Source organism: Ambystoma mexicanum, chromosome 9, assembly GCF_040938575.1.
Source record: "Ambystoma mexicanum isolate Mex_15411 chromosome 9, UKY_AmexF1_1, whole genome shotgun sequence".
NCBI classification, from domain to species: domain Eukaryota; kingdom Metazoa; phylum Chordata; class Amphibia; order Caudata; family Ambystomatidae; genus Ambystoma; species Ambystoma mexicanum.
In genome coordinates, this window is record NC_090931.1 from 669,564,751 (window position 1) to 669,589,202 (window position 24,452).

Consider the following 24,452-nt stretch of genomic DNA (forward strand, 5'->3'; position numbering starts at 1 on the left):
TCTTGGCATTACCCCGGAGTTGGAAGGGAAAACCTTTTCTAAGTGGAAAGAGGGTGGTCTCAGCATATTGGGTCCGCTATATGAAGGAGCCCCACTGACTTTTGTGCAATCCAAGAATGCATTTTCCCTGCAGGAAACAGAAAGGTCCCGATATATACAACTGCGTCATTGAGTATCTCAGTCACAGATTAAGACAGCTGGAGGACGAGAACTAACGGCTTTTGAGAAGTTGATATTGTTCAATCTTTCAATGCATAAAGTCTCCAATATGTACAAAATCTCGAAAGACGGCAACATTGAAGAAGTGCTTCCCTGCATGAAACAATGGGAGGAGGAGCTGAGTTGCGCGATCTTCCCAACTTCTTAGGAGCGCATAAAGCAAAGGGCATCCAAATCCTCGATTTGCTCCACTATACTGGAGAAGACATGTAACATACAGATGGTATATGCTTCTGGACAGAATTCAAAAGATGCGCTTGGATGCCCCTCCAAATTGCTGGAAGAGGTCCCCGCAGGGAGCTGGGGGGGGGGTGTCAGATCCATGGTGCATATATGGTGGCCTTGCCCCAGGATCAAACCATTTTGGGTGGCCAACATGATACACAAAGTAGTGGGCATCCAACCACCACTGGACCCCTTAGGAATTATTTTGGGAGATGTAGACAAGCAATAAAATTCACTTTGGGGGCAACACGCACAGGATTAGCCAACCAGATGCTAATAGCTTCACGATTGGTAATCGCGCGCAGTTAGAAATCAACAGAACCTCCCTTCCTACATATGTGGTGGTCTTGGCTCTGGCATGCATGCGCTAACAAAAAGATTCTGTACGCCCTTTCTGGCACGTTAAACAAGTACACATCAATTTGGGAGTCGTTTATTACATATTTACCTTAGAGGAGAACCGCTCGACAATCCCAGTTCAATGGAAAACGTTCTTGCTGTTATGAAATATATGATCAATTGGTTAATTTTTATTGTCAAATAGGCACCCCATGCACCAATTGTTTTACTCCAGAAATAGCATAAGAATAATAAATTATATATTTGTTCATGCTGATGCACCTTGTTTTGCCCCCACAGTTATTTTGATGTTTATACAGTGTTGTTTATTAATTGTACAACATGCTTGTTCAAAGAAAATAACAATAAAAATATATTTAAAATAAAAAAGGGCAATTCTTAAAAAGAGATACAAGTAAACAGAAGCACAGGGTATGAACTTGTTTTTAAATTGAAGCACTTTAGGAACTGCATAGGTCGCCTTGCTCACAAAGGTGACCTGCATGTTTCTTTGGGACTGTGTGGCAGCAGAAATGATGCACTGGCCAGTCCCTTTGCATATACATTACCCCTGACACTAATGCATTGTCTCGGGAGGATAGCTCAGGGGCAACGTGCTCGCCTTGCAAGCAAGACAACGCGGAGCAACACAGGTTCGATCCCCGTGTCCGCGCTTAGAAACCTCTGGGTATTACGCGCGTTATAAATAACCTATCATATCATATGAGGCTCGAGGCTGGCAGTTCATTTCACAATGACAGCCCATTAAAGGGCCCATCATTGCACATCTGCTTGTGCATCTCATCACTTGCACCCAAAAAAAGTTTAGAGGTTTGCCCCAAAGGATTTTTAAATAATTGCACCATATTGACTAACCCTCGGGTGGCAGTTGGGAGCAGTGAATTGTGAATGAGTATTAATTGTAATTCCACCGCACCATTTTGAGGCTTTTTTGAGGGGTTAGATGTTCAATTTAAACGTTTGAGCAAGTACGCAACAACACTCCACTGTGCAACATTGTACTCAAAGTTAAAAACCAAGTACAAGCATTGACAAAGTCAATATTCTGGGCTTTTGTATACTGAAAATGTTATACATGTCAGGTATTTCCACCATATCGCCGGTTGCTGTCAAACTTTGGCATTTTGAAAAATGCATACATTGCATGCAGGTAACCGTTACATTTACACTTACATTCAAACAGGTACCCTGCGCACATATTTAATCATTTGCACAACGAAGCACAAAATAAAGGTGTAAATACATGTGTACACTGCCTGTACATCTTTGTTTTTGCACTTCACAGTGCACATTAAGTAAATACCACCTGCCATGTACGCATAGCAGCCAGGATATAAAATGGATTCCTATGGAATTCATCTGCTTTTTGCTGGTGTAAAAAGGAGGAGTTTTTCATTGGTTTTACACCAGCATGAAAAAACCCAGTGGTTTTTGGTTGTGGAGATGTAAAAAAGAGGTGGAAAAATAGTTCTCGTTCCATGCCCCTCTATGTCTTCAAAACCACAAAAATGCCACGGATAGTAAATGACGGTGTTACGGCAGTTACGAAAGTTATGACAAGTTATGCCTGTCTTTATCACATTTATTTATTCTCCCGGGATTTGGAAAATGAGCCACAAGGACTTTTTGACTCCAGGACGTCAGAGCGGCAGTGCCATAACTGGGGAGAAACGAGTCACGTGACAGGTGATCTAAAAGTCATCCACGACTCTGGACCCCCTTATGGATACAACTAACCAGTCCGCACGACTACAACCCCACTCCAACCTTACATGACCCACACACCCAACACAAACACCAGCACACATCCGAGGCACTGAGTCCTACCCATACGGTTACAACAAGCAGGGCCTCTCAAATCTAACCAACTCCCACATGCAAGACAACGCACACAGACGCCAGATCCTCCTGGTTCTGAACCTATCCTATCATACAATCCTCAATAACATACGCTGCCCTCTTCTCTTGCAGAGCCACGTTGGCGCCTGGAGACTGCCCTCGGGTGGTAGCGGTACGCGGTATAAAACAACATAACATCTGGGAGCTGAGATATTTGTTCTCTCAAAACGGTCCTCTTGAGTTCAATGGATCCCATTACACAGAAAACATTGGGCAATTTAGAAGCTAAAATGTCCATCGAGGAAAATAAGCTTGAAGCTGACGGACCTAGCGTATCAACAGACAAAGCGAAAATAGAGGAGTTAAAAGGACGTCGCAAAGAGGCTCAGCAAAGTTGAAACCGTGCAGGAAAGGTTAGAGGATTTCCAGGAATTGGGGTCACTATTTCGCGGGTCATCTTTCCGTGGCCGCTTTTTCCATTCCCGTCCCTCCCTTACCAACCTCGGGAGGGGTTGCTTGTCAACCCTCACTCCCATTGAACTGGAGTCACCCCTGCTATCCTTCCTTTTTTTTTTTTAAACGTGACGCAAATTCCTTTACAGCAGAAACATTTCTGCAGTAGAGTGACCCGCTCCCATTTCCAGAGCTGTACAGCCCGTTCCATTATGCACCCAGAAGCAGGCTTTAAAGAATTCAACTTTATATCCAGCCACTAACCTGGGAGTTCTTGAGGTCCAACTAGCGAGCGAGTAGAATGGAAGTGTGGCCTTCTCTCACAAAACGTAATGTTCACTTAATAGGCCAGCTATAGAGGGAAATGAGATAGTGATCCTCTGATCGAGGGCAAAAACAACTATTTTTTTTATTTTAAAAAAAAGTGGGATTTTGGCACCTTTTTTGAAAAAAATAGATGGGGTTTTGGGTAAGGCAATACAATAAGGGGGTTGGCTGTGGGGGTCTCCACCGTATTAAAAATAAAAAAAGCATGCACAAAAAACGTCCAACATGTGGGAATTTGCGGAAACAAAATCTGTGTTTTTGGTCTTAGTGGTTCCTATTCGGTTTAGGCCTCGCTATTGCAACCATGCAAATTGGGGACCATCGGGCACAATACCGATGTAGCCTGGTGTACGCTGCTGGGATCTTTATTGACAAACTCATGATTGACAATACTTTGGTTATTTGTCTATAGCATGGTTTCAAGCTCTCTGATGGGATGTGTTTTTTTTAATGGATGGATTCTGTCAGGGAAAGGGTGTTGTGCAATGGAGAGGTGTTCTGCAGTAGGGCAGAGGTTGGCAGTGGAGTGGGGCATCTCAGTGGTTGTCTAGGCAGGCTTCTCACAGGGCCCTGCTGCAGAGGGGTGCTTTGCAGTACTGATTCTGTCTTGTTTCCTTCCCTTGACGGCCGAACCGCAGCCTGCGCAAACAGCAGCTTGACGATGAGAAGCGGCGAAAGGAGGAAGAGGCCTTGCGCAAGGCCCAACAGGAGAAGCAGGCCCAGGAGCGGGCGCGGCTACAGCAGGAGGAGTACCGCAGGAAGCTTCTGGAGATCCAGCGGCGGAAGCAACAGGAGGAGCTGGAGCGGGCAGGTAACATGAAATAGATCCTTACAATGGCTGCCAAACAGATTCACACCTTAAGCCAATCCTGGCTTTGCACTTTGGGCTTCATTACAAGTTTGGCGGTATTCTGACAGAAAGTGAGGCTTTGTGTAAGTTTGCATTTTAAATGGAGAGCACCAGTCAATTGTGAGTAACTCATGGTGACACAAGTAAGACGGACACAAATGATCACAGTTCAAGGGTGCTTATTGAACAATGAAAAGAATGGTGTGCGGGTTGGAAAAATGCCTAATCTAAACCTATATCTAAAATGGGGACAGATGTCAACCATCCAATGAAAAATAAGGCAGTCCTAGTGGCTTTGTTTCAATATAATAGGGCCTATGCTAAGAAACCAATGCCAAATCTTACAACTATCACAGAAAAGGGAGAGGGATAGTTCTCTAGAAAAGAAAGAAGTGTTCTCAAATATTAAGTCAGCATGCGGTGGTGTGGGTCTCCCTTTCCCACGTTTTAGCACTGGGTAGGATGGGAGCAGGTGGAGCACAGTACAGTGTCGGCATTCGCGAGCTCGAGCCGACAGTTTCAATGGCAGACAGTCTCGGGCTTCACTAGCACAAGACAACAGTTCAAATGGCAGTTCTCAGGTCCGTCGATGGCCAAATCTCATTTCCTTAGAAAGTCTCTTGCCTTCAGAGCCTGATGTGTTCAGCTAACCAAAAAACAAAAGTTCCTTTAACAAATGAAAGTTTGTTCCCAATATTCCTTGGGTGATAGGTTCATCCCTGAGTCTCACTCTTCTGGGCTGACCCCCGTCCACTTTAATCACTAGTTTAGATAGGGTGGTGCCTTCAACCTTGGCCCTCCTCTTCTGGGCTGACTCCTCTTTGCTTTCAATGTTCCCTTTCTTTACTTTTATCCGGTTCATAGGTTCTGGGATTCATTTCCCTTGCCTTCACACCAATTCACAAATCAAAGTCTTTCTTTTGTGCAGGGCTTTTACTCGACCCTCACGTGTGACCACTTTGTATTCCTTTGGCGGCCTTTCTATGGCCTTCTAGTTTCTGTAGTTTCTCAATATGTGGCTCCACCATAGTCTCTCGAGTTTTGCACCCACGTGGTGCCCCTTTCCCTTTGCAGCTGGTCTCCCCCTCACACTTTCCACAATTTCTTTAAAGTTCATTTAGTTTTGTTCAAAGCTTGCCACATTGCGATTCTCACTCAACACAGCCCAGCGTTTATTGATTCTCCCCTCGACTCACCGGCTGTGATGATCGGCTTGGTTTGGGCTTCTGTGGAGTCAATGTCGGTACCACAGGAGTCTCCTCTGCTCTGTCTTATCAGCATAGGCGTGCCCCATGTAGCATTGACATCTGCAGCAGGACACTTGCTCTATTGCACACGGTGTTAGATTCCTCTCCACAAAGGTTCTGCGGGCCTGGGGTGAAAAGAGCAAGGTCGCCTCTCTCCTTGCCACACTCTCGCCTTCCGCTGCCTTTTCCTTCTCTTGAACTGCCGCCTTCTATTAGCCGTTTCCTCTTGCTGCCTGTCGTATCCGTCTTACTCGTCGGCTCCACCTTTTATCCCTGTGGGGGAAGGGAAAGGGCAGTCCGGTGTGTGTGTAGTTGGAATCAATTTCCTGAATTTGCCTGACCCTGGTATTGACACATGTCAGTTAAACGGCTCTAGTGTGAGTCCATTGTCTGTTGTGTTGTGCGAAAGTGTTCATGGTGGAAAGAGGGGGGTGGGGCAGTGGTTTGGAATGTCCTACGGGGGAGGATGGGGAAAAGGTGTTAAAGATCCTCTCTCACTGGTCCACCCCCAGGAAAAGGATCCAATAGGGATCGCAGTGTCCTGGCCACCTAGATGACAGATCCCCGGGGACTAGCTTGGGAGACACCTTCAGATTCTCACACAATCCAGTGACACCCTATTTTACCTTCCTCTCTGTCAGCATTGTGGGAAAGCTTTGAGCATTGAATTAGCCAAGTATGATCCACACTCAGCCAGACAATGAAATAAGCATTTGCCAATACTGCAAATGTATTACAATCTGTATTGTGAATATGTATGTCATCCACCGGCACAGCACGTATTTGAACAGCCTAACACTTAGGGGGTAATTACAAGTTTGGTGGTATCCCGTCGGTATTACCGGTGTGATACCACCAGACAGACTTACCATTACCGGCAGATTCTGAATGCCAGTAAGGTAAGTAATTCCCCATTCCATGGAGTCCCATAGCACACACTGGAGGGGATTGCGGAATTACCGGCACCGGAATTACCAGTGATGGTAATTCTGGAATGTTTTTGCCAGCAGGAGCAAGAGTTACCTCCAGCTCTTTGCTGGAGGTAAGTCGGTGCCCCCACCAGCAAACTTGTGTTCCTGGTGCGGTAAAAGTGCCGGTGGTTGTATTCCCGCCAATTTTACCAGCACGTTTCTGGCACCAGCAAAACTGTAATGAGGACCAAAGACTTTACCAGAATACAGGCATTGTAGCAGATAAAATAGAGTGTTGCTGATGTGACTGGTATGTTTCCTTTGAAACGTCCTCTCAAAAATAAGTTTTTACATAGAGTTCCATGTCTTTTCTCCATAATTCATCTGCCTCGCTAACTTTCAGAACATTTGGGTTTCTATTTTCTATTTATATAGCGCCAAAACACTGAAGGGTATCTAAGCACTGTCAGATATTTAAAAACAAAGCACAGTGACCATAGGTGGGGAATCTTTAAAGCCCTTCCTGCAATTGTGAAATTCTGCAGAATAGATTCTCTTGCACAATAAAGCGTGTTCCGGCACTTTCCACACCCCTTAGCAGCCCTGATCGTCAGAACCCCCTGCTATCCTCGAGTTATGGTATTAACTGAGAATTTCATTGTTAAACTGAAGATGCCCTCCCCCCCCCCCATGCCCGGAAGCTCAGCTGCCGGGCCTGGGGTCCAGGGAGATCCTACACATCTGTTGCATAGTGACCACAATTGTGAGTTTTATTGTACCAACCTTAGTAAGTGAAGTAGTTACTGAACCGCTGATGTTGAATGTGCCCTGTACAGTGCTGATTGTGTTCGGCTGAGTCCTCCCATCTTGTGATACATGTTCCATCAGCGGTCTCCTCTCACTGTGAAACATCTGGAATAAGACGCCGTAAAGTGGCGTATGGTGTGTGTCCAGCGTGGCTGGTTTCCTGCTGTGCTATTCGCTTTTTAATTGGAGGAGTCTGTTTATTGTTACAATGGCGTCCTCCGGCTGCGACTTTGTAGGTTCTGGCGGAACAATTGACGTTGCATCTTCGCTTCTAGCATCACCTAGTGATATAGTAATGGAAACTATGCAGTCATCTGAATCTAAACTTTTGCAAGGGGGGCGCAAAATCTGACCCCTGAAAATCATAGCAAAACAGCTTCCTACCATGGAAAATAGAACAATGACCACCTGGGGGAAGGTGAGGAAAGGTAGAATGCTCCTGAGGAGATGCAACTGAAAATTGGACTTCTTGGCAAGGTCCATGATGTGTGGAAAGAAAGAGAGAGAGAGAGGAGTCAAAGATGATCCCAAGGTTTTTGCATCACAAGTGGATGAGGGGAGAGGGCCCAGGGTGTCTGGCCAGAGAGTGGGCAGGAGGCAAGGAGCCGGCATCCCAATGAGAAGGATCTCTGTCTTACTGACATTAAGGCAGAGATAATTGGCAGAGCACCATGCCTGAATAGCAGTCAGGTATGAGGGGGGAGGAGGAAGGGGAAGGCAGCTTGAAAGAGAGCAGAGTGTTGTCTGCGTAACACTGGAAATGAGGGGAGAAAGTGGAGATTAGGTGGGCCAGAGGGGCCAGGTAGATGTTGAAGAGGCATGGCGATAGGATAGAGAGTGAGGTGGAGGAGAGGAAAGGACCCATTTGCACTTGGGAAGGTCTGTTTGAAAGGAAGGTCAACCACGTCAGTGCCCTGTCCGTGATGCCAAGGGTATCATGGAGATGGTTTATGAGGATGGAGTGGTCAAAAGTAGATGATTGAGGAGAATCAGGGCAGAGGGGTGTTAGAGTCCAGGTTATAGAGTAGGTCTCCACGGGTGTTCAGAAGAGCCCTGAAACCGGACTGGTGGTCATGGAGACAGCCAGCCATTTCAGTGTTGATGGGGATGGCCAGCTTCTCCGTGTGTTTGTCCAAAAAAGGGGTGATAGAGATAGGGCGATAGTTTGCCGTGCAAGAACGGTCAGCCAGACGGCTTTTTTAGGAGAGGGTACAAAAAAGGGTGCTTAAGGGGTTGAGGGAAGGAGTCGGTGGTAAATGAGTGGTTGCAGAGGTCAGCCAAGGCTGGAGCGAGAAAGGCGATGTTGTCCTTGATGGTGCTGAAGGAGATGGGGAGCATCTGTTTAGAGGAGAATTTCATAGAGCGGACAACTCTAGAGATCTCTTCTGGTGCAATGGGAGAGAAAGAGGAGAGTATGGGGGGAGATGGGAGAAGAGGGGATCGTTCTTGATTTGTTCACAATCTCCGGTGTACTCGCCATGAAGTCCTCCCGCATATTACCACCCCAGGGGCACTATTGGGTAGCGGCCGCACCTCCCTAGCCTCATGGAAAGGGTCTTGCCCCTGATGAAAAGTGATGCTATCTGAATGCTTGTCACTGTATCCTCTGGTTAACTTCCATTCCATTGTCCCTAGAACATCTGTGCCATTACTATGGGGTGGGGGGACCATATTAAATTCACTCTGGGCATCACCCCACAAGGGACAGTGCATTCGGAAGTGTTATGTCCCATCCCTTCTCCATGCGGCCACAAGCACTCCCTCGGGTTGCAACCCTCTTGAGCATCACCAGTGAAGTGGGGGCTTGGGACCTTAAGAACAATAAGCTCTGCTCTTTGACAGCTGAATTAAGGTTGATTTGGACATGGTGATGTCCCTTCTGTAAGAAGATGGATGAAAGTTAAAAAAAATAAAATACATCTTTGCCTCGAGAAAATCCCATTAGTTAAGGTGCGTTAGCTCGAGTAGACACTCAATTTTCTCAGCATGTGCTGCCTCCAGGCCTTCAGCTGGTCTGGTGCTTTTGAGAGCTTTCCCTATAGGTATGGAACACAAATGTTTGCTAAATATAGACAGCTGCTTCCCTAAAGATGTTGAGAAATCATTAAATCTCAACCTTTCTTGCCCCTCTGGACCCGCCACTTTGAAAGAATTGTACTTGTGCAGAGCGCATGTTCGCCCTACAAAGTCTTGGCACTAATATGAAATATGAACATGAAATGGCATGGCTATACATACAAGAAAGTGAAGAGGCCGAGTAGATATCAAAGGACAGCAGCTAACAAGAGCGACAGGTCGCAATGCGGACCCCTTTTGTAAAAAAAAAATATCTGTAGCAGGTTGGAGACCCAAAGTACCTGACCACAACCAAAGACACAACACACACAAAGGGCATCGATAATAGAAAAAAAAGAGGAAGAGATTCAGCAGAAGACAGGAGAGGCAGTGCTAGGATTTCACCAGCTGATCTACCAGGGAAAGGATAACAATGAGGACAGTGAATTCTGGGAAATTGAATATGGCTGTGATGGACGAAAAACCTATGTATTTTGCAGCTCAAAACTAGCACAGTAGCTTGTCAAGGAGTACACGTTGTGTCAGTGGCGCAACAGTGCCACTGGAAAGATATTCGAATACCTAAAATGTCATCAGTCAACAAGTTAGTATCTCAGCATACTGAGTTAGGAAGGGATCTCTTGTTGCCCCCAACAATATTGAAGATGGGCATGTGTACAGGCAATATTTACGGTATCCTGAGCTGTGGCAGGGCTCCTTGTCTGTATGCAAGCATATGTCTTATGGAGGGTTTTTAGGTCTTGTTCATAGTCACCTGTTATGGGGAGTAGGATTTGTGTATCGTCGGCATAGTTGGTAAAGGCTATGCTGAATTCCTCAAGGTCTCTGAAAAGGGGAAGACTGAATAGATTGTAGAGGGTGGGGAATGTGCAGGATCCTTGAGGGACTCCACACCCACTGGGGGATGGAGAGGCTGAGGCCTGGTCAGAGAAGACTCTCATAGCTCGGCCCTCCAGAAACGAGGTGATCCATGCTGTGGCTTCTTTGGAGAAGTGAGCAGTGACAATGAGGTGTTTGCACAGGATCTTGTGGTCAGCCAAGTCGAAGAACGCCGAGAGATCTACAAGTAGGAGGAGTGAGGATTTGCCTTTGTCCATAGCTTCTAGTAATTGATTCTTAAGGTTGAGTAGGGCTGATTCCGTGCCCTGACGAGGGCGGAAGCCAGACTGTCTTTTACCAAGGATGTGTGTTTCCAGATAGGACTGAATCTGTAGATATGCGTCCTTGTCTAGGATTTTCAGCAGGAATGGCACAGTGGTAAATGGGCGGTAGTTGTTAGGGGACTCAGGGTCAAGAGTGTTTTTTTTTTAGAAGTGGCCGAACCCATGCTTCCTTAAGGGCAAGTGGAACGTTGCTGGTAGCGAAGGAGGCATTGATGAAGGTGGTGACAAATGGGGCGAAGGCTGTCGCACAGTCTTTGGCTAAGTTGGCTGGGCACGTGTCACCTTTACACGTGTCCATCCAACCTTTACATCTTTGCGGCTCTAGATGCCATGATAGTAATTTACACACATTTGGCTGACGATATGCAAATTCTTATTCCCATCTCAGGCAACCTCGAACAAGATACAGATTGTATCAACAAAATCTATTCCCTGATCCAAAATTGGATGGCGAATAACAGTCTTTGCCTCAATGGACAAAAAACTGAGAAGCAAGACTCAGCAAACTCCCTTCTGACTACACCTCCATCCTAATAGATGGCACTCCCATCACTATCTCACACAAAGTCAGATCACCTCGATTCTAACCTCACTATTGCAAACCATATCCGCGCACTAGCCTCCTCCACGGCCTATACAGCCAAGTTAATAATGCTCAGCAGACCCCTCCTTTCCACTGATAACTGCTTAACATTAGCCAGAGCCCTTATCCTCACTAAGTTAGACAATTGCAATGTGTTATTGCTAGGCAAGTCAAAAATAAAACTTAACCAAACTACAACTCCTACAAAACAAAGCCCTTAGAGCAGCACTAGCTATAAACAGAAGAGAACATATCTCTCAACACAGGAGAGATGCCCATTGGTTACCAATACAAGCGAGAATTATCCACAAAACACTCACCATCACCCACAAATGTATCTTCAACACAGCTCTAACCTACCTCAATCACAGCATCTCCCGCAAAAACACAACCAGAACCCTTAGGTCCAGCGACAACACACATCTCCACATACCACGCTTCACCACCTCCATAGCAGGCTATACGAGCTTCCCCACAGCAGCTCCACGCATCTGGAACTCGCTCCCCAACCACCTCACCAACGAGATCTCTTTTCAGAAATGTAAGAAACGACTAAAAACCTGGCTATTCAGTAAATACTAAAACCTAGCATAAGCCAAATACTCAACTGTACTATGTAACAAAATTACCCTGCTTGTAATTCAAGAGTAAAATGTATGAATAAGATTTATGAATAAGATGTAAGATAACCATTATTGAATGTAACCAAATCCTTAAGCAACCCAAGATGTTTTGTATAAGATCTTTGTACGCCTTGATACCCAAGGGTTTGGGCGTGTAATTAAATGCAACAAATAAATACTGAACCCATGGGCTTTGTTTTACTCTGAGTCTTTTCAGCTCTCCTTTCGTGGGCCAGGGCACAACAGTGGCAGGGTAAGGTTGGTATGTTTTCCCTCTCTATAAGGGAATAAACTGGAGTAGGGCGAGAATCGCTCCTGTAGCCCTTATATTACTGTGCACTCCCCTGTTTCAGTCAAGGGCAAAATGAGAGGGACAGAGAACCTCTCTCAAAGCCCCAGGATAAACTGAGACTCCCCTGTGTAATTTAGGAGGGAAAACAAAGTCTATAAAAGCTCTCTCACAGCTCTGGTCTAATTGGACACCTCTGCTGTATATTTCAGAGGAATTCATGATCTCTCACCAGCGTGACAACTCCCATCAGCCCTAGCCAACATAGTCTATGGTGAGGCATCATGGAAGTGACCTCACAGAAAAAAGGAATCTTTGTTGGAGGAACGAGTGCTAGGAATCATTTTGAAAAGATTACTCATTTGTGGACGATTAACCAAGACTTCTGTTCCAAGTTTAGGTGTCATTGCTACAAGTACAAGTACAGAGACGATCCCAGGGGTAGAGAAGAGTGTAGCCCCCAACTTCGCCTCAGAGGATTTTTTACACAGGCGAAAAACAACCTCAATAAAGCAGAATTGAAAAGTCTCGGCAGCATCTAAAAGAGAAGGAAAGAGAATCACAGCACACCAGGAGCTAAACAGACAATATCTTTTAAAGGGCCCTCCAACTGACCCACGTGCATGCATGGGCGTCATTTCATGGGGGACAAGGGTGTTGCTCCTCACAACTTTTGAGGCAACCCATTTTGTCCCACTTATTTGGCAGGGGCCCCTTTCATTTAGATGTCATGCCCCCCAACATGTTCAGCAAAGTTACTGCACTAGGTGCATGTCCCATTAAGCTCCTTCATTGACATGGCAGTGAACTGTGCAATGAAAAGGGGCGCATCAGATCACACGCCCAGCATGAACTGGGCGGGCTTACTGAAACAAAGTGCATCTTTCTCACAGTGTTTGCTTTGCCTGTGGGCTAACATTCAACCAGAACAATGATCTGTTTCCTGATTTGGACGGCCTGGCATTCAAAGTACATTTTTATGCTGTGTTACCAGAAGCTAAACTGATTCTTCCTACACAAACTACACACCAGGCGTTGTGCTATGCACATATGTGATGCCCTCTGCCAGTTATGATTTTACACACTGCACGCCAGCACGTGTACATTTTCCTATTGACTATTTGGGCCTACGCTACCAGGACTAGCTTGCTGACATGGGACCCCTTTGCAGCTATGTGTGCTATCATCCCCAAACGTACACAACATGGGAATCCCGCCTATGGGCCTCATTACAAGTTTGATGACATCTCGGTGGTAAATCTGCCGAGATACCAGCAAACGGATTTACCGTGACCACCATTTGGTCTGGCGGAATTACTGCAGGATTACAAGTGGTGGTAGGCGGTGTTAGTCCCCATTTATCGGAGTCCATAGGACTCCAGGTGGATTTCAGCAAAATTACCACTGGCGGTAATTCCGCCTGCTGGTAATTCAGGCGATTTGGAATTTCTTTGGCTGTAAAGCAGAGGAATTACTCCCAGCATTCTGCTGGAGGTTTTTCCTCTGCCTTACCTCCAAACCCTTAATGCATGGCCACCGTTTTTGGCCACACTGCCAAACTCGTTATGTGACCCATATGTTTTAGAACTCTTAAAACATTTTTTTTTAACAACCCTAAGATGTTGTATAAGCACTTTCCTGCCATTGTCTTTCTTCCGCTCCTCTGTGTCTCATTCCTTATTCTAATTTTTCAGCATCCTTCTCCTTTTGCATCTTTCTCCTTTTTTCCGCTTTTTCCTGTCTCATCCATCTTTTCAATGTAACAAAGTCAATGTAACTAGAATAATGCTATGTACACACACATACATCTACAGAGATGGGAACGTTTGTGAAAGAAGTTGAGTGTGTCAATGATACTGCCCAGGAGGCAGGGAACTGAGGAGTTGGAGAGTGTGGACCAAATCCCAAACACATGCAATATGGGAATACCTTTCTGTGCAAGCAACCCTAAAATATCTGCAATTCAGAATATTTTTCGCTTTGATTCCACTACTTGTGTGTATGCACAGTCTGAATTGTTGTTTGTTGAAGACCTGCCTGCGTGCAGTCAACCCCCTTACTTCCATCTGGGTTGTTCTCCCTTTGTCACTCCTCTGTTTCTCAATCTTACTTATTCACGATTGCAAAACATGGACATTCTGCACTAACTGGGCATAACGAAACTGGCACAGATGTGCTCACCAAGGCTTTTGGCCCTACCGTAATAACTATGCAGTGTGGGATCAGGGCATTTCGTGCATACTGGGGATAACAGTATCAGCCACTGATGTGGGAATGGGATAGAATGGAATCTCTGCAAGCTGTACTAACTGGGTATAATGAAACTGGCACAGATGTGCTCACCAAGGCATTTGGCCCTACCGTGATAACTGGGCAGTGTGGCATCAGGGCATTTTGTGCATACAGGCACTGCTGTGGGAATGGGATAGAATGGAATCTCTGTATGCTGTACTAACTGGGTATAATTGAATTTACCTTTCTTTTGCTATCTGGTAAATATATACAGTATTGATGTGTTAACAGGGAATAATGAAATTTGACCTTACTGTGCTAACTTGGCAAAATGAAACCCAGCAAACTGGCCATAGTGGAATGTGACACTGGTATATCGTAGAATATTGCAATGTTCTTTCAAAGGGACATACCAACTTCTGAAGTTACTGGGCTAAACGGGCATAATGGAACTTGGCACTGTTGTCCTAATTCAGCATAATCAAGCAGACATCTGTTTGCGACCTTGGGGCTATCTTTAAAATTGGTGTGACTTCCTGGGCAACAGACTGCAATGGTGTGAGTAAATGTGGTTTTTCTAACACATGTTCAACAAATTCACAAAAAAGTAGCTGAGTGTCTATCAAGATCAATAGGTCAAGGACATTTCCCCCTTAATTAAGCATATCATCATTTTCATTTACGCATCACGGTTATCCACATCTGCATTATTCGGAATTGTCTTTGGGGACAAAACATGTAATGGGTACTTCAGCATGTCATGTAATGTATAGAGAGGCTCATACCTGGCCGATGCCTATATATCAGCCACAACCATTGGCTTTGTCAATGCATGTTACTGATGGGGGCCATCTAGGTATGGGTTCATTGTCATAAAACGAAAAATCGATTTTCCTACTTTCCCTCTATCTGTTATCTATATCTATATCTATATTCAGTGAAAAAACTTTGTTAAAAGGGACGTTATGGTTAAGTTGGGCTACTAAATCCTATCAAATTCAGTAAAAAAACTTTGTTAAAAGGCCGTTATGGTTCAAAGTAAAACCGAAAAACCCCTGAAATTCGGCAGTTATGGTAAGATAAGCAACCATAACTCGCGCCACCGTGCACTGCTAACACTAACACACAGGACATCAAAGATGACATCACAGATGTCATTGATGACATCACTGATGACATCACATGTGCATTTACTTTTCATGAAAACTCTGTAGGAGGGATTCTTATAATGTTGACCAAAAAGTGTCAAGGATCATTTGAATAAATATCATGAGCTAATTAGTGCATTAAGCAATGCATTGATATAAATAGCATTCTATTATGAAGTTCTATCCAGTATGCTAAGCAACTCATGCAGAAACTTAGGCAGTGTGTGCAGTATACATGATGAAGGTGCAATTTTCATAATCTTGCCATGTAGAATAATGAAATGATAACTGCTTTCTTATTAGAGTTTTGCGTACTGTGAAACATGTAATAAGTAGCTAATAAAACCCACTTAATACATAATTACAGTATTACAGACAAAACACAAAGAGACAACAACACATACAAATATGAGTATATACAGGGACAGAGAAGTTAGTAAAAAAGCAGAAGTAGTAGCAGAAAGAGTTCATAACCTAACTGATTATCTTTATGCAGAGAAATGATTGCTCTGCTTCAAAGCTGCTACTTACTGTATGTATGTGTATCAAATGATGTCAGTGAACCCTAAGGAAAGGAGTGTGAGTACAATGTATACAAATATGAGCATATACAGGGAAGGTATAGTAATAAAAATAAAACTATGAGAAAGTGCTGATAACTCTAATGATTATCTTCATGCACAGAAAGGATTGCTCTCTTTCAAGCCTGTGTCTTCCGCTATATATATGTTTCATATGATATGACTTGACCCTAAGTCTACAAATATAGTACCTTTTCAATTTTTACTTCCTGACTGTTACTGAACAAAACTATGTGGCTTAGATATGTCAGTAAAGGAAAAAAAGGGAGAGCCAGCCATGTGATGTCATCAGTGATGTCATCAATGACATGTGTGATGTCATCTTTGATGTCCTGGGTGTTAGTGTTAGCAGTGCACGGTGGCACGAGTTATGGTTGCTTATCTTACCATAACTGCCGAATTTCAGGGGTTTTTCGGTTTTACTTTGAACCATAACGTCCCTTTAACAAAGTTTTTTTACTGAATTTCATATGTTTTTAGTAGCACAACTTAACCATAATATCCCTGACTTTATATACATGTAACATAGAACATACTGAACCCCTAGGTAGTGATTTCGATGTCCGCGGACTACCGCCATGTCCGCGGACATATCGAAAGTCTGAGCGTGGTGAATGTAAATTTATATAGTGTGCCCCATTTCCCCTTTGAGGTTGGCTCTGAAAAGAGCCGTTTTTCTGGGGTTTTTTTGCAGATGCTTGACAGACACCTGTTATTTTGTATTTTTTTTTCTTACTTTACTCCTAAAATCTTCACATAACCATCTCCAAAGCAACCCTTACATTCCAAAACAGAATGGCATTTCCCATAAAAGATAAGGAAATGCCATCTTCTTTAAAATAAACAGCATTACTGGAATCATTATTACAGAAGAACATACCAGCTCTAAGCATGAAGGCACACATGCCTCGGTTGATTACACACCTAGCATTGTTTTGCTGAGGAAAAAAACTTATTGTCCCATATTGCCCTAGGTACTAATCCAGAAAAAATTACTTTGGCATTTGGAAGGATGTTCATTACTGCTTGAACCAAGTGTTCCAAATCTGCCAACAAAGTAGGGGCACTGACGTAGCCCAAATGGAAAGCACCATAGTGCAAAACTACCACATGGGGACTGTTGATCCTGCCCATATCTTCACAAACTTGTGCAATTCCCTGTACATTGCAATCAGGCACAGTGCTCCACACCACCTCCACTCCTTTAACATCAAAATTCTTTGCAACATGCCTGCATTGAGCATACTGATGTAAACCATGCACAAACATATCTCCAAGCACCAACACCCTGACTTTCTCCACTTCTACCATCTTTACTACACACAGTCTCTTTGAACACAAATCCACAACCTCAACATCTGATTGGCTGATCCCTACAGTCTTCTTTCCATGCTGGATTTGCTGGAAAACCCCAGATGTAGCACGCCCTGTCCGCAGACCGCATAACTCTTAGACAGCCCTTCTACCATTTCCACTTCATTCTCTGTGCCATTCCCTCTTTGGATACAGCTAAGCAGGCACACAATACGGAGAACGTCCTCAGAACACCCCCATTTAGTTTATTTTCGAACATTTCAGGACACCGCGAGTGTTCTTAGAACACTTTCAGCTTGACAACGAACAATACAGACAACGTCTTCAGGACACCCCCTGCGAACATTCCAGGACCCCACGAGTCTTCTTAGAACACTTTCAACTTGACACTGAATCCATTCTGTTTATTTACGAACATTTCAGAACAGCCGTGTTGTCCGCAGAAAAATCGTACACAACAAAAGTGTCTAGCACATAAAAAAAACAGAACATTGACCCTATCTCATACTCCCCAACCCTCCCCAAACACTCTTACACACCAACACACTCCACTAAATACAATTTTTAATCCAAGTTTCACCGCGCTGTCCGCAGTCGTCCACGAATGCAGGATGGCGGGCGCCACAGAAAATCTGACACGCTTCACGCACCACGCCGTCCAATCAGCGAACACATCGCATGTCCGTGGACATCACGCAAGCTGCTCGGCCAATCAGGGCCCTGTCCGCGGAGTGAACCGGGAAGTCCATCCGCGGAGCGAACGGAGATATCACTAATTTGTTTTCCTTACATTTTGGTAATTTAAAAAAAAACGACTGGACGGATTTACACCAAATTTGCAAAAGCACGCTTTCGGGACCAAGCCCCCGCTCCTGCGGCAAATTTGGTGTAAATCCGTCCAGCGGTTTGGGCTGTAGGCGTGTGCAAAGTTTTTTCCCATTATGTCTTTGGGAAAAAACAAAAGTTTTGGGACCCCCCCATAACTTTGGCCCCCCTGGACCAAACCTCTCCAAACTTTGCAAAATAATTCAGAGTGGGCCATATACTTATTTCGCAGAGTTTGGTGAGGATTCGTCCAGAGGGAGCAAAGTTATAAGCCACCCAAAAATGCTCTTCCTATGGAAACACCAACTTAACCATAACTACATGGACGCTATCGCGTCCATGTAATATATATGTTTTACGGTTTGTGGTTGAACAATTTCAACCTTTACCTTTACCTTGTATAAACAGAATACAAAATATCATTACATCTCTCATAGATCACATAAACGTACACAAGGAAGAAAAAAAATCATATGCAATTAAGAGTTGTTTCCTAAAAGAAATAGATAATCATATTTACATTCTCTGTACAGAACCAACAATTATATATGAACCGTTCTTTCCCAGGTTCATTCTAAAAATTCCTTATCTCTAAAAAGCTAATACGTATATTCCTTTAAATTATTAATAAAACCCCAGACTGCTATAGCTACAGAAGTGGGGGTCAATGCCACCAATCTATTCCACAAAATGTGATTGTCCACATAATGGACATTATGTACATATTGTCTAAAATAGAGAGATCTAAAGAAAATAGGTGCTGGACAGAATAAGAGCAGATGTTTCCAACTCCTTAACATCCTTACAGTTAACGACAGTGTGCTAGATCCTTTGCTATTAAGCTTCTTTTGGCCAGAATTTCACGGGTGGGCAAAAGATTACCTCTAAAAATGGACCAAATAAGGTGCAATAGTCCCTAATGATTTATGCTCTAGACTTAAATGGGCTAAAGAACTATATGCACACATTGCTTCAGGCGTCTTAACAGTATACAGTGATTTCAACAAATTGACAAGAACAAGTCACTTATATAACGAATTAAACATAACAAAAATAGCAAATGTTTTGTTAGAAGTATATATGGGGCGTGCAGTAAGGGATTAAAAGGGGTGTGGAGGCGGGTGGGGTAATACAGCTGGGGAAACGGGTGGCCTTCGGGGGACCCCCCCAAATTGAAAAACAAAAACCAGATAAAAACAAAAACCGGTAAAACCGGCAGGTAGCCGCTGGACCCGTAATGATTTGCCGCCGCCTGACTTACCGGAAACACCGGGACATTACAACCCTGGCAGTCTGGTAAATCAGGCGGTAGGAATTGTTAATCCCCATTCCGACAGGACTCAAATGGGAATGGGGACCACGGAAGCATTGGCACCGTTAATAACAGTGCCGGTGCTTCTGTGAAAGTCTGTGGGCGGGTGCCGTTCCGCCTGCCAGGGCAGACCTGGCGGGCGGAACGGCACCCGCCCACAGACTTGTACTTTGCCGGTCCGGAAACAAGCTTACCGGCACCGTTGTTTCCGGTCCGGCAAAGTTGTAATGAAGGCCATTGTTTTGTTCTTTTTGCAAAATGGTTCACCCCACTACTAAAAACCATGAAAAAGAACAAAAAGAAGATGGAATTAGAATGGAGGAAAGAATAGAACCAAGACAAGAAAATACTGTTCCAGAAACAAATCTGCGCATACATGAAGGAAAGACAAAAGGTAAAGAGAATGCATTATGATGACAGAATCACCAATGCCACCAACACACAAAAAGAAATGTTCAACATCATTCAAGAAATGAGAAACCCACCTGGTTGCGACACTCCAACTCCCTCAGAGAAACTTTGCAACGACTTGGCAGACCATTTCAAGAACAAAATCAATGACATTCGACAAATCAGACAAAACAGACCAACCAACCGTACCTAACGAAGAGCCACAGCACAAACTCCAAAACGTTCCTGAAATATCTGCTGAGGCATTCGCCAAGCTGGTAAAACACAGCAAGAAAGCGGGATCACCCATGCATCCCTGCCCCTCTGACATTTACAAATCAATCCTTGCACAAGGAACGCCATCAGAATACTACAGAAACCTCCTAAATCTCTCACTCACAACAGGAACTGTACCAAGATCCTTCAAATCAGCATATATCATACCGCTTTTAAAAAACACAAGTGGCGACATGGAAGACCTCGCCAACTACAGACCGATCTCAAACATTCCCTACCCGGCAAAACTCCTAAAAACGTACATATACAAATTAACCCAGGAACATGTAGAAAAACACCACCTGCTAGACCAAGCACAAGTCGGTTTCAGACCCGAAAGACGAACAGAATCGGCACTACTATCCATCTGGGATGACCTAAAAACAAACGCAGACTCCAACACAACCTCAGCTCTGATTCTGCTCGACCTCTCTGCAGCCTTTGACACAGTTAGCCACGACACCCTAACCAAAAGATTGGAAGATATAGGTATAACGGACATGGCACTACTCTGGATTAAATCATTCCTAGCAGACATAACAGAAACTGTATGAATAAAACCATTCAAATCTACCCCACGAGTTAACCACTCTGGAGTACCACAGGAATTCTCACTGTCACCACTATACTTCAACATCTACCAGACTCCAGTAATCAGAATCTTCAAAAAATACAAAATGACATGCTACAACCACGCAGACGACACTCAAATCATCTACAAAAACGAAGACACTCAAGCCAATCACTCAAGCCTAATTGAATGCCTAAAAGAAGTCTTTAACTGGATGAACTCCAACACCTTGAAAATCAACCCAGGAAAGACAGAAATCATGATTATATCCAAAAACCCAAGAGAACAACACCTACATTCCGTGGCCGACGAAAATGGGAACCGCGCCAACACCATCTAAGGTAGTAAAAAATCTGGGAGTCCTGATGGACAACACCCTAACCTTAGAACCACAAATAAACGCAATAATCAGAAAATGCTTCTTCCTCCTTCACACAACAAGAAAAATCTTACCTTTCCTCTCCTTCACCCACAAAGCACTCACAATCGTCGCCCTCATCATGTCAAGAATCGACAACGCAAACAGCCTCTACCTCGGGATACCAGAATACTTCCTGAAGAAACTACAACACATCCAAAATGCAGCAGCCAAGTCTCCTCCTCAAACTATCCAGAAGAGACCATATCACCCCAGCACTAAAAACACTACTCTGGCTCCCAGTAAAACATTGCATCACCTTCAAAACAATGGGCATAACACACAGGGCAATCAGTGGACAGGGAGCTGAATTCCTACAAAAGAAAATAATCTACAAGCCAACGAGACTCCTCAGATCAAGCAATGAAATCCGCCTGGAACCAAAACCATACCTAAAGAAAAAACAAGGGGGCTCCTCCTTCTCCCATCTAGCCGCAAAAACCTGAAACAACATCCTGAAAGAAATAAGAAACACCAAAGACCACCTACAATTCAGAAAACTACTAAAAACCTGGCTCTTCAACACCGCAGATTCAAATTGAAACAACTAAACAATCAAACAGGAAACACAAAGAACAGGTTGACAGAATTTAGGATGACACCGACAACCCACTGAACCGACTTTGGGAAACTCCTACAATAACAAGAGAAATTACGCTAGGTCAAATAGGACACAAGAGACACCCCAGGAGGACAGAAATTTAGCATCCATGCCCAACCCCTTCCAACAACCTCACCCACTCCATGAATGCTACCAAGTACCTTACTTGGATTAAATTGTGTGAATGTTAGCAGTTGCCACACTTGGATCAAATTGTGGACTTTGGCATGCGGCAGGCCCGGATGGTGTTGGGAATGATGGTAGGTGCCGCACCTGGACATATTTGCGAGTGTTTGCATGTGCCAGGATTGGGAGGGGATGTGAGCGGTAGCGTGCGTGAACAGCTGAATAGGATTGTGAATGCCGACCATTGCCATATCTGGATAGAGTAGCGATGGTTTACCGATATTGCGCCTGGACTAGATTGAGACTGCTATCAGGGCAATTGTGAGCGCTCACTGGCCTCGCGTACAGACAGGTTTGTCGGAAGTGGGCAGGGGCCGAACTTGGACACGGTTGTGAATGTTGGTGGGCGTTATGTGTGGAAGGGATTGTGGGTGTCGGCCAGTGCCGGGTCAGGATGAAAGTGCAGGGATGTTCACGCACCACACCTGAAGAGAATGTGGAAGCTCAGCACATTGCTTCTAGATAGCGATGCCAATTAACCAATCCACGAACAATTTCACCCTCTGCATACACCTCTCAAACTCTAACCATACACAACCACAACCCCATAGCACAACAATCCACACAAACATCACTACAACAACAAAACAAACCACACATATTATCGCACAAGACGGCTACCGACACCCCGAGCCCAGCGAACAGTGTTAACCGGGTTGCGGCTGCCAACAGCACATCACTGCTCTCTTGCACTGTCTCCCGCTTATTCCCACTAATTCACCCCTCTCCCCTTTTCAGAGCCGCCAGAGCACCAGGCGACCACTCTGGTGGTGATAGCGCGCGGTAAAAATATCCTTTAACATTAACATTGATTCGTTAACATCATATGGAACCGTCTTAACCCAGTCTGCTCTGTACAATTCAGTTTTCACCTGTCCAGGCCTGTTTACAAGATCACTTACTGTAAAACCGAACCATGTGCGTTTTTTTATCCAATGGTGTCACAGCAGGTTCACTGTCTCATCACTTCTTTCCGCCATTATTTTAGCAAGATTATTATACAGTGGGTCCTTAAGGGGTGCAACTATTTTCCAAAAATAAAGGCAGCAGTTTCCAATTAGCCCCCCCTTTTACGGCTCTCGGACCTAGCTCATTACGCAAAAATACCACTGGGGTGCAATTCGGCAACCCTAAGGCTCTCCTCCATATCCTAGCTTACAATTTGTCAAGTTACTCCAAACCCCAATGCTGCATCGTCTCAATCCCATACAGGAGTTTGGGCACTATCTCTCCGTCAGAGTACTTCGGTACTATGGACAATGTGCCATGTTTATTATTAACCTTACGCAACTGGCGCGCCATGTGAGTTGCTTTGTTTCCAGGGGTCATATTTACTAGGTTTACTCGGCAAGCCTAGATATATCAAATGTTTAACTTTAATTAGTACTTCCTTATCAATATCTTATGAAAAATGACTGGATTTTTTAGTGGTCGTAAACTGAAGGATATTAGTCTTTTGCAGATTAATTTTTAATCCATTGCCCTTTCCAAATTTAGCAATAATGCAATCAGCTGCACATTTTTTTTAATTTGAATTTAGCTGAGTAAACTCAACTTTTTCAAAACAAATTACATTACATCCATAGAAAATGACAAAAACGAAAATGAAAGCATTGGAAAACCGAGTCAATGATACCTACAGGTTAAAACAAGACAAAATACTTATATAACAATAGGCATGAGGTGATAAAAGAACAGGCAAACATACAACAGGAGTAAAACAAAAATAAAACAAGAATAAAAAGCATCACAACACAATAGCAATCATTTGAGCCAGTGAAACGCTTCACACGATAAAGTATAATAAAACAACAGCATTGGGTGTACATTTGTAAAAACAAGCACCACATTCTTGAAAAGAACAATGCAATTGGAGAAGAAACCGGCCGGAGAATCCAATTTGAAAGGGCAAGATGCGACAATTGCCCTGCAAAGAGTATTTCTGCAGTATGTCAGCCCCTGGGCAGCGTCCATATGTTACACACTTGGGTTCTTCTCTCCTTGGATTGCCAGAAGTTGCTGTGCACGAGCCGATGAGTTTTGGCAGCAGAATTCTAGGATCTCCAGGAGCTCCAGGGACAGGAAACCTGAATTTGCTGCTAGAAACAGATCTTAGCGGTCACCGCAAAAAGTTCCTCGGACATCGCATATTTACATCGTGCACAGAAAGCCACGCAATACCATCTGCTTTGTGTACGTTTGCAGCGCAACTTTGGGAGAACCGGCTGACAGAAGAAATGCTGCATTTTAACACCTTAAGATAGCGTTAGTTTGGATTAATTATAATGTGTTTGTTTGAACCGTAACACTTAAACCCCCTTCTCCTCCGACTGCTATTGAAGAGCACTGCCTTGACAACCACTTTCAAGATTTAGGGCCTCATTACGACCCGGGCGGTATGTGATTAACGGCGCTGGTAAAGATGCCGGCGCCGTTAAACCCATACCGCCCTATTACGAGGACCTGCTCTGGATGTCTGGTTTTACCAGCGGGTCCCACGAGGGGACCAGGGAGCTAACAACGGGCCCGTTATTAGCTCCCTCCCCATTCCCATTGAGCCCCATGGGTGCTCGAATGGGAATGGGGATGGTCCGGGTTCCCTGAATGGGGAAATACCGGGCCCTCA

At 44.4% G+C, this 24,452-nt stretch overlaps 1 protein-coding gene across 2 annotated transcripts in view; it reads left to right on the forward strand.

The window, feature by feature from the left end:
• The window catches only part of KIAA2012 (KIAA2012 ortholog), a 427,155-nt gene that overhangs the window by 394,643 nt on the left and 8,060 nt on the right, over nucleotides 1-24,452 (forward strand). For both annotated transcript variants that reach the window (XM_069615509.1, XM_069615508.1), the window contains one exon: nucleotides 4,062-4,234. In XM_069615509.1, coding sequence (XP_069471610.1) covers nucleotides 4,062-4,234 — 173 coding nt within the window. The remainder of the gene's footprint in view (nucleotides 1-4,061; nucleotides 4,235-24,452) is intronic.